Raw genomic sequence first — 14,552 nt, 5'->3', positions numbered from 1 at the left:
CACAATTAGGGCATCCTATAGAAAACCGTATATGTACAGGCTGAACGCGACATACTTACGTGAACCACTATGGTGGGCTTCAACATCTTGTGTACGGTGGTCGCTACCCGGACGGATATCAAATTTATCCTACCATCAGCTAATTCATACTATTAATCTATCAAAATCTATCTGCAATAAAATGAATCAAAAAAAATTTGAGCATATAGGAAATCAATTGGATGGTATGACATATCAGTATAATAAAATATAAAAAAGATACAAAAAAAATATGCCAAAAACTATAATAGACATATGACGGAGGTAAACACTTAACTCAAAAAAAAATCGAATATACGTATCGCTCATAATGGAACATCTCTAGAATTTAGTAAATCGCTGACAGATGATAGATCTTTACAGATATGAAAAGGAGAAAAACAAACAGCAACACTGAGAGCTCAATTATTATTATCTTTCAACCGTTTTAAAAATTTACTGGTAATTTTTATCAGAGAAATGACCCCTTCTATTAAGATTATGACTTTTGTTAATTGACTTAACGCTCTTTATTATACAAAATTAAGCCCGATTTATGAAACTGTATGAATTTTATGTAACGAAATAATAATTTTATATTATTATTCGGATTTTTATTGTTATAGCATTCTTTTTAGCTTGTAGCACCATGTTCAATTGTATATTGAAAAATTGTTTATGGTTATGATTTAAAATACTAGAAACGGAGTTTATGGTAACACCAGCCAACATTTTATGAGTGTTCTTCCGTCGTGTGCCGGTTTCTATTTTTTCGATTCCCAGTTATTTTAGCTTCAGTTTTATTTAATAACAGTGTCACAATGCATACGGAAACGACGTTAACACTCATACAAATACTAGAGAAGACTGTATCTCCAGGTAAGTGTCTGCTTTTCTAAGATATTTAACATGGATGGCGTTTCATATTGTTAACCGACTTTTACTTTACACTAGGTGCTCAAAACGGGGCAATAGTGTTCTGATAGCTTTAAATGATTAGGGCGCATATTTAAGCGTGTTTTTAGGTGTACATCATTTTATTTAGATTAATAAAAGCAGAATTTGAAATACTTGGTGACAATCTTCAACTGTCAGACGGGGAAACTTCTAGTTCTTAATCATATAAATTCAAATTTCATTATAATAGTCGGGGTCTTTAAACGTTCAGCTTATTGTTTTACAGAGCTTCGTAAGTTTGTATACACTTGTTGCAACGTCCCATTCCCTCAAGAATATCTACTCAAAATTTGTAGGTTATACAATCTTACTTCAATTGTCATATTTTCATCTCGTTTCTTTTGTATAATTCTATTACAATAACACAGCATATGGATGCAATAATGGAATCTTTTCACTACGTTTATATTAAAACTGCAAATGATAAATGAATATCTACTTAAATATGTATGGATGCACACAAAGAAATCACCAATAAAACATGTTTTTTATCTGCTTGAACTAAATATAGGTATACATGTATTGACATTAATTCCTGCATTAACACAACATGTCATTGTGCAATCAGATTTTTTGGTAATAGAATCACACTGAAACAGCATTAGTTCATCATCATGTCTAAACATGCCAATCAAACAGCATAAAAAAAATAAATGAACTTGAATGGACAAATCCCAATAAGAAATGCTGGAATAAATTTGTTATTGTTTTAATCATCTTAGGAGCCAAGGTAATGTAATGAGAAAGCACGATAAAATATGTCACCTTTTGTAACAATATTTAAACATTTCTAGTACAAAAAATTTGTCACTCATTAATACATAGAAACTGGTAAATGTATATTATTAAGCTGGTATAAATCTTGTATCAAACCTTTGTCACTGGAACTAAATAGCTAGTGAATAATAATTTAATTTACATTCTACAAACATGTCTACAGAGCCTGAGTAAGATAGTCTTTCAGCCAATACATTTTTTTAAATAATAATATTAATGTGAATTCTAGTTTAAATTGAATAAGATATTCCTATTTAACTTACAGTTTACAATTACTGACTATGGTAAAGGATGTTGGTAAATATGTAAAAAATAATAATTTAAAAATATAGTGAAAACCAGTTTTAACAACATTGAAGGGACCATTTAATTGAGATACTATATGTGATAGTCAATATAAATAATACCTATTGTAAATATATGTATTAGCCAGGATTTTTCCATTTAGTCTTTATAACTGCTTTCAACTGTAAATAAAAATAAATCTTTGCATAACTAAAATTATTATTAGGCTATGTGGCTACATTCTGGATACTTGGTTAACATTTAAGATATAAATATATATTAAATTACACTTTTATAATATCCTGTTTAGATTTTATATAAATGTGAATTTGGTAAGTATGCAAATACTATCCATATCAAATGTCTTAGGTCTGAGATAATAGACAAACAACACAACATAATTATCAACTAATATTTACAGACAGAAATGAATTGGAAGCAGCTGAGACATACCTGGACCATGCAGCCGCCACTAACTTTACAACATTTATCAAAATGTTGTCCGACATCCTGGTTCAGGGTGGCAACAGCCAGGTGGCGAGGATGGCAGCAGGATTACAACTGAAAAACCACTTGACATCAAAGGATCCTTTACTAAAACAACAATACCAACAAAGATGGCTGGCATTGCCTGAAGACATTAGACTTTATATTAAAAAAAATGTATGTTTATCTTCTCTTATTTTTCCTGCAATTGATCTATTTCAATATATACTTTACAGCCACACTGAAAAATTTGAAAACTTATGAAATTTTTTTAGTTCCTTGTATTCTGAATTTATCTATTGTTTGTTTCACAATTCATAAAAAATGAATATTAAAATCATAATGTACAGCAAAATATTTTTCTGGTTCCAGATTTTAACAGCCATAGGAACAGAAAGCAACAGGCCGAGTTCTGCTGCTCAATGTGTGGCCTATGTGGCTGTGGCTGAGCTTCCAGTCAACCAGTGGAATGATCTTATTCCCATCCTTGTTGAAAATGTCATCAATGCCCAGTCCACAGAATTAAAAAAAGAAGCCACATTGGAAGCAATTGGTAAATTTATTTAAATCAATTTTATATATCAGTCAAATCTAGTTTAATATAAATTTGTGTATCTTTTAACAAATATAATTTTCTATCTAGGTTACATTTGTCAAGACATTGATGCAGAAGTTTTAACAGAGAGAAGTAATCAAATTTTAACTGCCATTATCCATGGCATGAGGTCCACAGAGCCCAGTAATCATGTCCGTCTTGCCGCAACACAGGCTTTACTCAATTCCCTTGAATTCACAAAAGCAAATTTTGACAAAGAGAATGAGCGGAATTTCATAATGGAAGTGGTTTGTGAAGCAACACAGTCCAGTGATATGAGAATTAGTGTTGCTGCTCTACAGTGTTTAGTAAGTTATTTTACATCTTTGTGTTAATTGTTCATGGGACATAAAATATTTCATTTTATATCTCAATACTTAATAATAATGATAATTAATATGTAAATAGTTATAAAAATTTTGGACATACAGAGATGCATATGTTAATTTTTATGCTCTAAAAATAAAAATGTTATTTTATTCAATATTTGTTTGCTCAGAAATTTGTTCAAAGGGTTTTAATGTTCCATTTCAACCCATTTTTTTCCAAATTAACCATTTTATATTATATTTTTAGGTAAAAAATTCTTTCCCTCTACTATCAATACATGGAGCCATACATGGGACAGGCACTGTTCCCCATCACTTTAGAAGCAATGAAATCTGATGTAGATGAGATATCACTACAAGGTATAGAATTTTGGTCAAATGTTAGCGATGAAGAGATAGACCTTGCCATTGAAGAAGCAGAAGCAGCTGAAGCAGGTACATAGCTAATAGTGATTTTTGTTGTTTGCTTCATTTACAATAATATCAACCGGCTGGATAATACAAATAATGCTTTCTATGGTCACAAATGATATTTATGAAATAGAATGACAAATTATAAAAATGTTTCTTTTCTGTTAGGTCGTCCCCCTGTGAGAACCTCTAGATTCTACGCGAGAGGAGCATTGCAATACCTGGCTCCAGTCCTCATGCAGAAGTTAACAAAACAAGATGACACCGATGATGAATTGGAATGGAATCCGTCAAAAGCTGCATCTGTTTGCCTTATGCTTTTATCAAATTGTTGCGAAGACGACATTGTACCTCATGTTTTACCTTTTATTAATACAAACATTAAAAATGAAAACTGGCGTTACAGAGAGGCTGCTCTTATGGCTTTTGGTTCCATACTTGGTGGCCTAGAAGCTGCAACATTGAAGCCTTTGGTTGAGAAGGCCATGCCTACATTAATTGAAGCCATGTATGATTCTAGCGTAGCTGTAAGAGATACAGCCGCGTGGACATTCGGTAGAATATGTGAAATTGTACCAGAAGCTGCTATTAATGAAACTTACTTGAAACCACTGCTGGAGAGTCTTGTTAATGGTTTGAAAGCTGAACCTCGTGTTGCTGCTAATGTTTGCTGGGCGTTTACCGGCCTGGCGGAAGCTGCATATGAAGCGGCAGAATGTGGTGATTCCAACCAACCTGAAACATATTGTATGTCAAACTACTTTGACTTTATTATTCAACGCCTCCTTGAAACCACAGACCGCCAAGATGCGGCACAACACAACTTAAGATCGGCTGCTTACGAAGCACTGATGGAAATGGTCAAAAATTCACCTACTGATTGTTATGTTACCGTCCAAAAAACTACAATGGTAATTTTGGAAAGATTGCAACAAGTTTTACAAATGGAAAATCACATTGCCAGTCAAGCGGATCGTTCGCAATTTAACGATCTGCAGAGTCTCCTCTGTGCTACTTTGCAATCGGTACTGCGAAAGGTGACTCCGGAAGATGCTCCTCAAATATCAGATACTATAATGACTGCCCTGTTGACAATGTTCGCCAGTAATGCAGGAAAAGCAGGTAGTGTCCAAGAGGATGCTCTGATGGCGGTGTCCACACTGGCCGAGGTTTTGGGAGAGGAGTTTTTGAAATACATGGATGCTTTCAAAAGGTATCTTTACATGGGGCTTAAAAACCACCAAGAGTACCAGGTTTGCATAGCTGCTGTAGGTCTAACTGGTGATATTTGCCGTGCTCTAAAGAGTAAGGTTAGTAATGTGATGTTCTGACAAGGAACTGTTTGTTATTTCAATTATTGGTAATCCTGTAGCACTAGCACTTAAGTTGACATAAAGCTGATTAAATTTAGTACATATTGGCTAATATGTATTTTGAATCCCATAACAAGAATGGCTTTTAATTGTAACCTACAATTAAAAGCCATTCTTGTTATGGGATTCGTCTTACGTACATTATATTATCATTATATTTCTTACAGGTTGTTCCATATTGTGATGAAATAATTGTTTTACTATTAGAAAACCTTGGTGATCCATCTATCCACCGCTCTGTAAAACCCCAGATCTTATCAGTGTTTGGAGATATCGCCCTCAGCATTGGCAACGAATTTGCTAAATATTTTGATGTTGTAATGCAGATGTTGCTACAGGTAAATATTGATTAAAACAAAACAGATTTGTCAAAAATTACATATATTATATTAATTCTGTTTTATAATGTCTTAGGCTAGCAACGCCCAAGTCGACCGTAATGATTATGATATGGTGGAATATTTGGGTGAACTTCGTGAGAGTGTACTCGAAGCGTACACTGGCATTATCCAGGGACTCAAGGGGCCCGACGCTCAGGTTAGTCATTAATAATAATATTGTTACATTGCCACAATTTGAAAGTTTTGTTTTGCGTTAGATTTCATATAGCTTCGGAATGTTCCCATTTGAATGCCATTGATATGGGAAATCTCCTCATAATCAAATAGGATATGATAATTCTTTATATTATTTTAGTTTCAATATCATATTAAAAATATTGTTATTTGTCTTTGGACATTGAAGATACAAAGAAAAAGTGAAAATAAAATAGGTGGAAAATTATTATTTTGTATTAGGTTCAATTAGATCTGTTTTATATTTTCTGGATTTTTCAAGTGCATGTGGATGGCAATATTCGAAACTGAGTAATAGCGAAAAATGCTCAAAGGACTCTCGGGCCCGATTTTGATAAGAACTACACTGCATCATAAGATTTTTGAAAAATCAATATCCTTTACCAAATTGGTTTGAAATCAAATTGATTTTAATAAAAGAACACACACTGTATTGTTGCAAGCTAATGCTGATTTTAAAAAACCTTATTTTTCTTGTGTTATCTACCTAAGTATTAAGTTTAAACTCGTGATATGCTGGACCATTGGCAAAGTGTATCCGAGCATACGGATCCGAATACGAATATTTGGTGTGAAGGCCCGCGAATACGGATCCTAATTTTCTTACTCAATTGATATTGGTGCGGTAAACCTAAGAGGTTTTCAGTGAATATAAAATAACCCTATATAGAATTTCATTTATGTATTCAAAATGAATAAGGTAAAAGATCCCACCAAGAAAGTAACGGATACCGATTTTTGTTCTCCCTAGAATATCCGGCACATAACTAAAATAAATCTTATTTCATAAAGAATAAAATTACGACCATTGTTTTCAACACATGGCTGTCTTCAACATTACAATATTAATGCTGTTTCGAATATTTCTCATATAGTCTACAAAGCAATTCTTATAATTTAAATATTGTCATTGTAATTTGTATGGATTTAATTAATTATAAACTACTTGGGAGATCACTGTGTTTTAAAAGTTGGATAATATATTACCTTCTTCAAGAATGAGGCTGGAGATTGTCTTGAATGAATATTTTAATTGGATTAATAATATTGTAATGCTAAATGCATTGTGGGTGATGCTGACTCCAGGCATGTGTTTAACGCAATGCCTTTAATTTCAAACAATACGTTAAGGTTTAATAATTAGATAAATAACGTAAAAAAATAAAGTATTTATTGAAAATAAGCTCTCCCCTTAGCAGTGGCGAAGCGTCCATACAAGCCGATTCCTACCGGGTTACCTTTTGTAAATTAATTAAAAATAATAAAAGAAAAACATAACAAATATAACTAGAGTAATAATAGTATACTCAAACAAGTCATTTTATACTTATTCAATTAAATCAATACTTCAACCATAACGGTACATAGTATCAATTCGTTAAATCGTAACTCGCGCGCAGTGCTCGCGCCTTGTAGTGTTCGAAGTGAACCCGGCCGCGCGTAGCTTCCCTCGCGATATTGTTGTCTCTTTCTCACGCAGCGCGGTGTCTTTGTCTAATCTTTTGGAAGTGACGTAAAAATACATGTGTGCGTGCGTGTCTGTGTACTTCAGGGTAACCCGAGAATTTGCGGCTTCATGTTGAGCCATTGGCGCGAATTTTTTTAATAATTTAGAATGTATTAATTAGTGTTTGTGTATAGTGTGCGTTATTAATATTTGTTGGACTGTTTTAGGTACCTATGTTCAAAATAATATGTGATTATTTTTAAAATTAAAAGTTAGTTAATAATAAGTTAAGTTAAGTTAAATAATATGTGATTATTACGATATTTTACTGATTTTATTTTTATTGTGAAATGCGTATTATATCTGTAGAAAAAAATATTTCGGGTTCCCTTTTGAAAATTTTCACCCTTCGCCATTGCCCCTTAGGTTTGCCCTTTATAATTACTTCCCAGTATTTGGTCCTTATTAACGACTCTGTCGAATGCCGTATTTATAGTGTGTTTTATATTTTTCCAAAATCAACTGGTTCGTTTCCTGAATAAGAATATTGTTTTCTTAAAAATCTAACGACGCAGTTTAAGTTTTATTTAAAATCGGCCCTGAGACTCCCCTGAGCATTTTTCGCTATTTTTCAGTTTCGCATTTCACCATCCCCGCCCAGTTGAAAAATGCACCCTTTGTAACTAAACTAACAACAAGCAAAAATAAAAAAAAATATAAAAAAAAACCGTCCAACCAAATAATAATTCAACTTTATGTATATTGTTAATAAGATATTATTAAAACACAACCAGTTGTAATCTGCTTTCCAATGCGTGTTTTTCTAATTATATGCACGCTAGATATTTATTGGAGTTGATGCCTATTTAAATTGCCAGCTAAGCTATGTAACATGTACATACAAAAAAAAAGAGGTTGAATTTAAATTAAGTACTGGCTACAAAAAAAAATGTGCTTGTTTATTAACATAAAAACACGATTGAATTGGAAAGAAGATGTAATTGCTTGTGTTTCAATGATATCTTATTATACCATGGACCTCCAAAGTTCAATTATACTTTTGGTTGTAATAGTCTGTTCCTTTTTTGCAATATGTTACGGAATTAAATGTGATATAATTGTATTAAATGTATATTTTTATATCAGAATTTTCGTTGAAAGATAAAGGCTATAAGTACTATAATGTTGCGATTGTATGTTATACTAGGTGCGGTCGGATATCAGTTTGGTAGAGCCACACGTGCCGGCGATCGTTAACTTCATGATCCAAGTGGCGAGCGAGCCGGAGCGCACGGACGGACATATGTCGGTGATCGCAGGGCTTATGGGTGACCTCGCCACGTCGTTCGGCAACTACGTGCTGCCGCTGCTGGAGACGCGGCCGCTGCTCGACATGCTGCAGGCCGCGCGTCGCTCGCGAGTGCCGCGCACCAAGACGCTCGCCAACTGGGCCACCAAGGAGATGCGCAGGGTCAAGCACGTCGCCCCGCTCACTAGCTGGTAACTACCGATACACATAAAACAACTCAGTTGCTCTTAGACAAAGCATTGTTTTTTTTTTCTTAAAAAAAATTGTATATTCTATGCCAACTTCGAAAATATTTATATAGCCTTTTTATTTAAATGATATGATATATTTATAACATCCTGATATGCCTTAATAAGTTCTTGATCAACATTTTTTGTTTTCAGATTTGGAAGTTCATGCTGCTACAGTGAATTAACGCAGTTTCAAACGACTTACTGCTGGTAAATTAAATTGCTGTAATGGCAGGCATATTATGACTATTATTATGTCGAAGGGTGCATTTGTTTGCGGTTCTTGTTGAGCCTTTATTTTTTTTAAGGAGTCGAATTTTCAATCCTCATGTAAACCTTATTTAAGAAACAAATTAGTTTTATTTCATCTATGAATAAATTTCATTTGGTGTATATCTTGAATTCTCAAGGTATATTTGTATATGTCTCTTTGATGACTGGATAACCACATGTGTGCAAAAGTAGTTTCAATTTACTTAATGCCAGTTTAATTTCGAACAAGTGTTTAACTCAAATGTTTCTACATTTTATGTTTATTACCAAATAAATATTTATGATTAATAATATTCGCGATTTTGAATAAAGCAATGCTTTATAATGGTGGAAAAGTTTCCAGAAACGAATTTATAAATCCATGTGAAAGAAAAATTATAATCATATTGATGCGCAATTAATTTTGTTTGTGGGTTACAATGCAATTTCACTATCTATTGCCTTTATAAACAGTCTATAACATTTGTTCAAAAAGAATTTGAGACGTATAACTTTTTCAACACACTGTACAAACCACAAGCTATAATGTCTAACCTAGAGAGCATGACATTTTCGACTTACAGGAAATAGCAAAATCCTTCCTGCTAGTGCACTTTTTAATTTTAGCAACACATTACGTTTCACCTCTGTGAAGAGAACATTACCAAAGATGATAAACATGATATAGATTACAATTATAAAAAATAACCGACATTGAATATATAAATGGCCAAATGAAATTTATTCAAAAGGTATTTAATTGCAAATTTTATGCAAGGATTGAAGAGTTGGTCCTAGATATTATTTATTTTATTCTTCCATTCTTTTAAAGTTTCCCTTTTCAACAGTAATATAAAACAACATTAATCGTTTTTTTTATTCTTATAAAATTACTTCATAATATCGTATAAATTGTATACAATTTTTAACATGATGGTGGTATTATTATGGGTTTTATTCCATTTTACTTGCAAGGGTAAAAGTCGCAGTAAAAATTCTTATTGTACCGCAAGCAATATTACATAAAAGTTTTATTATCTGTTGTGAGGGAGGGATGTATTTTTATGTTTTTTTACCATTTTCATAAATTTCATTGCGATAATTAGCTGCAAACAGTGCACAATGGACCGATACTCTCCACAGTGTCTACATTTATGCCTGATCATAAATTTTTCCATATTATCTTTAAACTTGAAGCATTTTTCCTATTTGGTATTATAAATACAGACAGTGGCTGTGGTATCTTTACTTATGTGAAATAAAGTGGTAATATTATGCAAGTGGATTGTATGAAAGTGGATGAATGTTATTATAGGCATGCACATATGCAAGGGATTGTGAATTTTATAAGTTATTATTACGTTTTGTATGAAGTATGGAAGACTGATTGAATGATAAAGTATGTACGTGATTATGCGTGCGCGATTATTGTCATATATTTTATAAACTTAGGAATGTGTCAGTCTTAAAGAAATTTGGTATATAAAAGTATGTTTAAGATTCTGTCAGCGTGAAGAGACTGAAGGTCGCCATATTGGTGATGATAGCTTTTCATTCATCATTATAACTGTCATTGATAAAATGCTTTGAAAGAAACAATAGCACTTTTAATTCAATTAATTAGATACCTTTTTTAAGTACCTATATAATTATAAATTAAATTGAAGTATCAGTAGCGATTTGAAATAAGGTATCCGAAATTGATGTGGTAATTCATTACCAAAACCTTATGATTTTTTTATTAAAACGATAAATACTCTGACCATTTTGAGATCACTTGTTTGAAAATAATTGTAAAAATACAACTAAACATATCAGAACTTCCTTTAAACTATCTTTCGTTATTTTAGAATATTTTTTTGATTTCGTAACGGCAATATGACAATGGTAATGTTATGTATTACGTCACCATTAGGAATTCATTGAAATTGGTTTAGTTTTTCGTAAAATTTTATTAGTTTGTTATTTCTATAGTGCCTATGAATATAGATATTTTGATTAATGCCAGAATGTTTGTATATGTATTTTATTTTTAATATTATAACATTGAAGTGGTACTAATAAAAAAAAACTGTCTTTAAATATAAAGAATAATATACCTTTTTATAATGTAAAAAATATGGACTTTTTACTAAAACGCACTGACGTTAATATGTTTGTTGACAACATAGAACAAGGTTTATTAGGCACATATTTAAATACATAATATTAGCTCTCTAACCAATTTAAAATTATCACATTTGTTGTATGATGAGTGAAAGGCATTTGTGCCTTCTTGTCTCTAACACAAAGTTGTACATATGTAATTAAAAGTTCTTTAAGTTTTAACATATATGAAACTGCAGTTTGTTATCAATCATTGGAATTTAAAATTTGAATGTACTCTCCATGTGGGGATACTTAGGCACTTATTGGAAAAACATTGGTAATAATAAATATTTAACTTCAGACGAATCTCAAATTCCCTTTAAAAAAAAATATTGTCTCCATAGGCGAATAATTTAATATATTTTAATGGTAACAACCAGAGAATACACTGGGTTGAGCCGCGATTGCCCTTTAATTATCTTTTTTAACGCCAAATGCCTGCTGTCTAGCAATCCCCCTTAAACATATCATGGATGTGGCGTGGACACATTAAATGTGAGATTTGGCATATTTTGTAACGGCACCTGGAACGACTTCTCCATTTGCTTTAAAAAAACTGGTCTTTATTAATTTATCTACGCTTATAACACTCATTAGAGATCATATTATTTTTACGGGAATACAACATCCAATTAATTGAAATACTTACACGAAACTTTACATAGCATCCCCTTCCTGCGGGTAGAGCACGTTAAAATGTGCTTTAATGTAAAAATGTTCATTAGAAACGAAATCATACTTTAATTTGCTGCTGACTATAGCGTTTAAAGAAATAAATAAATGCCAAAAAGACGACACTGAGTATTTAACTTGAATAATACATTAAACAAACAGAAAATGCGTTGCAATATGTAACCTACTTTTATTTCGAAATAGGTCATATTATTGTCAATAAGTGCCTTTACCATGTTTTTTATTTTTTTACGTTGTTATTCAATGCGTGCATTTGAGTTTACAGTTATTCGTAATAAACATAATATTAAATTTCACCACATACAGAATTGATTCGAGTATGAAGAATCAAGAAGGCAATTACGTGTATTTGTAAAAATTTAACTCGATTTTTCCTTGAGTGTCTGCTAGTCTGTGAGCATCACTGACAGGGATGATGTTTGCGCGATATATGCAAGATTTATAATGAAAATTGTGGCTATTTTCCTTTTCCATTTAAATTGTTTTATTTATAAACGTAATATTTGGAAGAGACAATATTTGGATACGAGGTCTTATCAAAACTCCAAATGTTTGTTAGGTATGTATACTTATATAAGTATGATAGGAGAATATGTGAGGACTAGTGCCATGCCATGAAAGGTTCTGAATTAGAATCATAGGCATCGAGTCGATGAATACCACCCACTTTTCCTGCTCAAATCAAAAATCAATTACGTTTTGTTATGTTACGCCGTATTTACATTGATTTTGTTTTGATCTGTAACCATCTCTAAACTGTTCTATGATAATAAAAACATTTAGAAGTTAATTGTCTATCAATTCCTATACAATCCTTGTTTTTTGTGGCATCTCTACAGTTTTACCATGGGTAACGGGTCACGCCTAATAGTTTACAATCTATACCCAGCTTAATGACTGCAATGGACCGGGAAAAATAGAAAGATAGGTCTCATTCTAATTTCTTGCTTTTCCAATCGTACTAATATTATAAATACAAGTGTTTGTAGAAATGTTTAGATTTTTGTTAAGACTGCCTCGGTGGCGTAGTTGTATTGCATGTCCGGTACAATAGCGCTCTGAGGTCCTGGGTTCGAATCCCGGGTCGGGCAAAGTGATATTTGGGTTTTTCTGCTCAGTATCAGCCCGGAGTCTGGAATTTGTGCCCGATATGGCGATAGGCTCGCCGCCTATCACATCATGGGACGGAAAATACTTGGCGAAAAGTGGGTGCCCTAATTGCGCCTCTGCATACCCCTTCGGGGATAAAATGCGTGATGTTATATGTATGTTATGTAAACATTGCAGCCATTGAACTACAGCGAAATACCACGAAACTATTCTTATTTCTTAGTTTAAGCTACATAGTCTGTAAAGCCCACCGTACATTTTGCCCCACCCTGTATACCGTGCCTGATTTAGCTTTTCAGTGGCTCGATTAAGCATTTGGGACCATTTTCTTGGGACTAATCCTCCATAAGGAGGTAAGACGTTCAGGATAAAAGTATTATGACGCCTTAACACCACATTGGCGTGAATTAAGTATTGTACAAATATATTGATTTTTCATAATAATATGTTCAGTTTCGTTAAGGTGGTAGCTCAAGGTCCATTTTCATACATTTTGTTTCGGCTTTAATCTGGGTAACTAAACAAGTATTGGCAAGTAAAGAATTTAAATTCACGTCTAGTTAGTGATTAGTTCTCGCAGTTGAAAGAAAAACGTAAAAATAATTAATAATCATGGATATTTCGGCCTTTAAAATTTAATATGACGAAATTTTAAAGGCAGAAATATCCATGATTATTAATTATTTTATTTTCTTTCAACTGCGAAATATCACTACTAGACGTTTAAATTACTAGTTAATTACAGCCGAAACAAAATAAAATGAGCTACCACCTTAAGGCGATACCTCAAGGTCCATTTTCATACATTTTGTTTCGCCTTTAATCTGGGTAACTAAACAAGTATTGGCAAGTAAAGAATTTAAATTCACGTCTAGTTAGTGATTAGTTCTCGCAGTTGAAAGAAAAATGTAAAAATAATTAATAATCATGGATAAGCCGAAACAAAATGTATGAAAATGGACCTTGAGGTATCGCCTTAAATGGACATAATCCCTATATGTATATGTTATCAGTTATCACATTACTAGGTGTTCTCATAGCCCCGCCGGCGTGAAGAGTCTTTTCTGCTACTAAAAGTCTCCATAACTTTGTAGCAATCAGAAGCTCTATCTCTGCGACACCATAGCCGTCTATTTAAACGATCAGATGACGCAGTTGAAAAAAAATACTACAGTAGCACATTAGGGGGATTAAAAGCAGGTGCATAGCTACCGTCATATCAGTGATACTGGGCCTCCGAGCTTAGGGGCCCCTCTTAGCCCGTACCTACATTAACTAAGCAGGCGCAAAAAAGTCCGCACTGCCTTGAAGGGCCCCCCAACAATTTTAGATATAGGGCCCGTCTATGGCAAGCTACGCTACTGACTTAAAGTATCCTATAGTATGTTATTCCAGCACCAGATCTATTCATATCCTTAATTTCATTTAATCCGTTAAGCGGTTTCTAGATTAATTGCCAAACATTCGCATTTATAATATTAATAAGATAAGATAATAATATATTTATGTTCCATTGTTTGTAATATTGGTCCGGTTTTGACTATTTTATGAACGTTG

The 14,552-nt window shown here is 32.8% G+C and overlaps 1 protein-coding gene and 1 long non-coding RNA gene across 3 annotated transcripts; one reads left to right on the top strand and one right to left on the bottom strand.

The window, feature by feature from the left end:
- Positions 1–722: 722 nt before the first annotated feature.
- Positions 723–12,675, top strand: LOC115449378 (importin subunit beta-1). 2 transcript variants are annotated; one of them, XM_037442061.1, is made up of 10 exons: positions 723–897; positions 2,459–2,700; positions 2,896–3,076; positions 3,167–3,430; positions 3,700–3,882; positions 4,027–5,168; positions 5,399–5,569; positions 5,646–5,768; positions 8,461–8,753; positions 8,946–12,675. In XM_037442061.1, coding segments are annotated over exons 1-10 (2,658 nt in total). In that variant the 5' UTR covers positions 723–839; the 3' UTR covers positions 8,947–12,675. The 2 variants fall into 2 exon arrangements, with proteins under 2 accessions (XP_037297958.1, XP_037297957.1); XM_037442060.1 differs by lacking the exon at positions 8,946–12,675 and having other exon boundaries at positions 8,461–8,757.
- Positions 802–4,594, bottom strand: LOC119190329. Its single transcript, XR_005112854.1, has 3 exons — positions 4,461–4,594; positions 2,491–2,598; positions 802–2,219 (listed from the first exon to the last, which is right to left on the bottom strand). It is a non-coding gene; the product is annotated as an uncharacterized LOC119190329 (long non-coding RNA).
- Positions 12,676–14,552: the final 1,877 nt, after the last annotated feature.

Source organism: Manduca sexta, chromosome 23 (assembly GCF_014839805.1).
Source record: "Manduca sexta isolate Smith_Timp_Sample1 chromosome 23, JHU_Msex_v1.0, whole genome shotgun sequence".
Lineage (NCBI taxonomy): Eukaryota > Metazoa > Arthropoda > Insecta > Lepidoptera > Sphingidae > Manduca > Manduca sexta.
The sequence above is the reverse complement of the archived record's forward strand: the minus strand, read 5'-3'. Positions and strand labels throughout refer to the sequence as shown.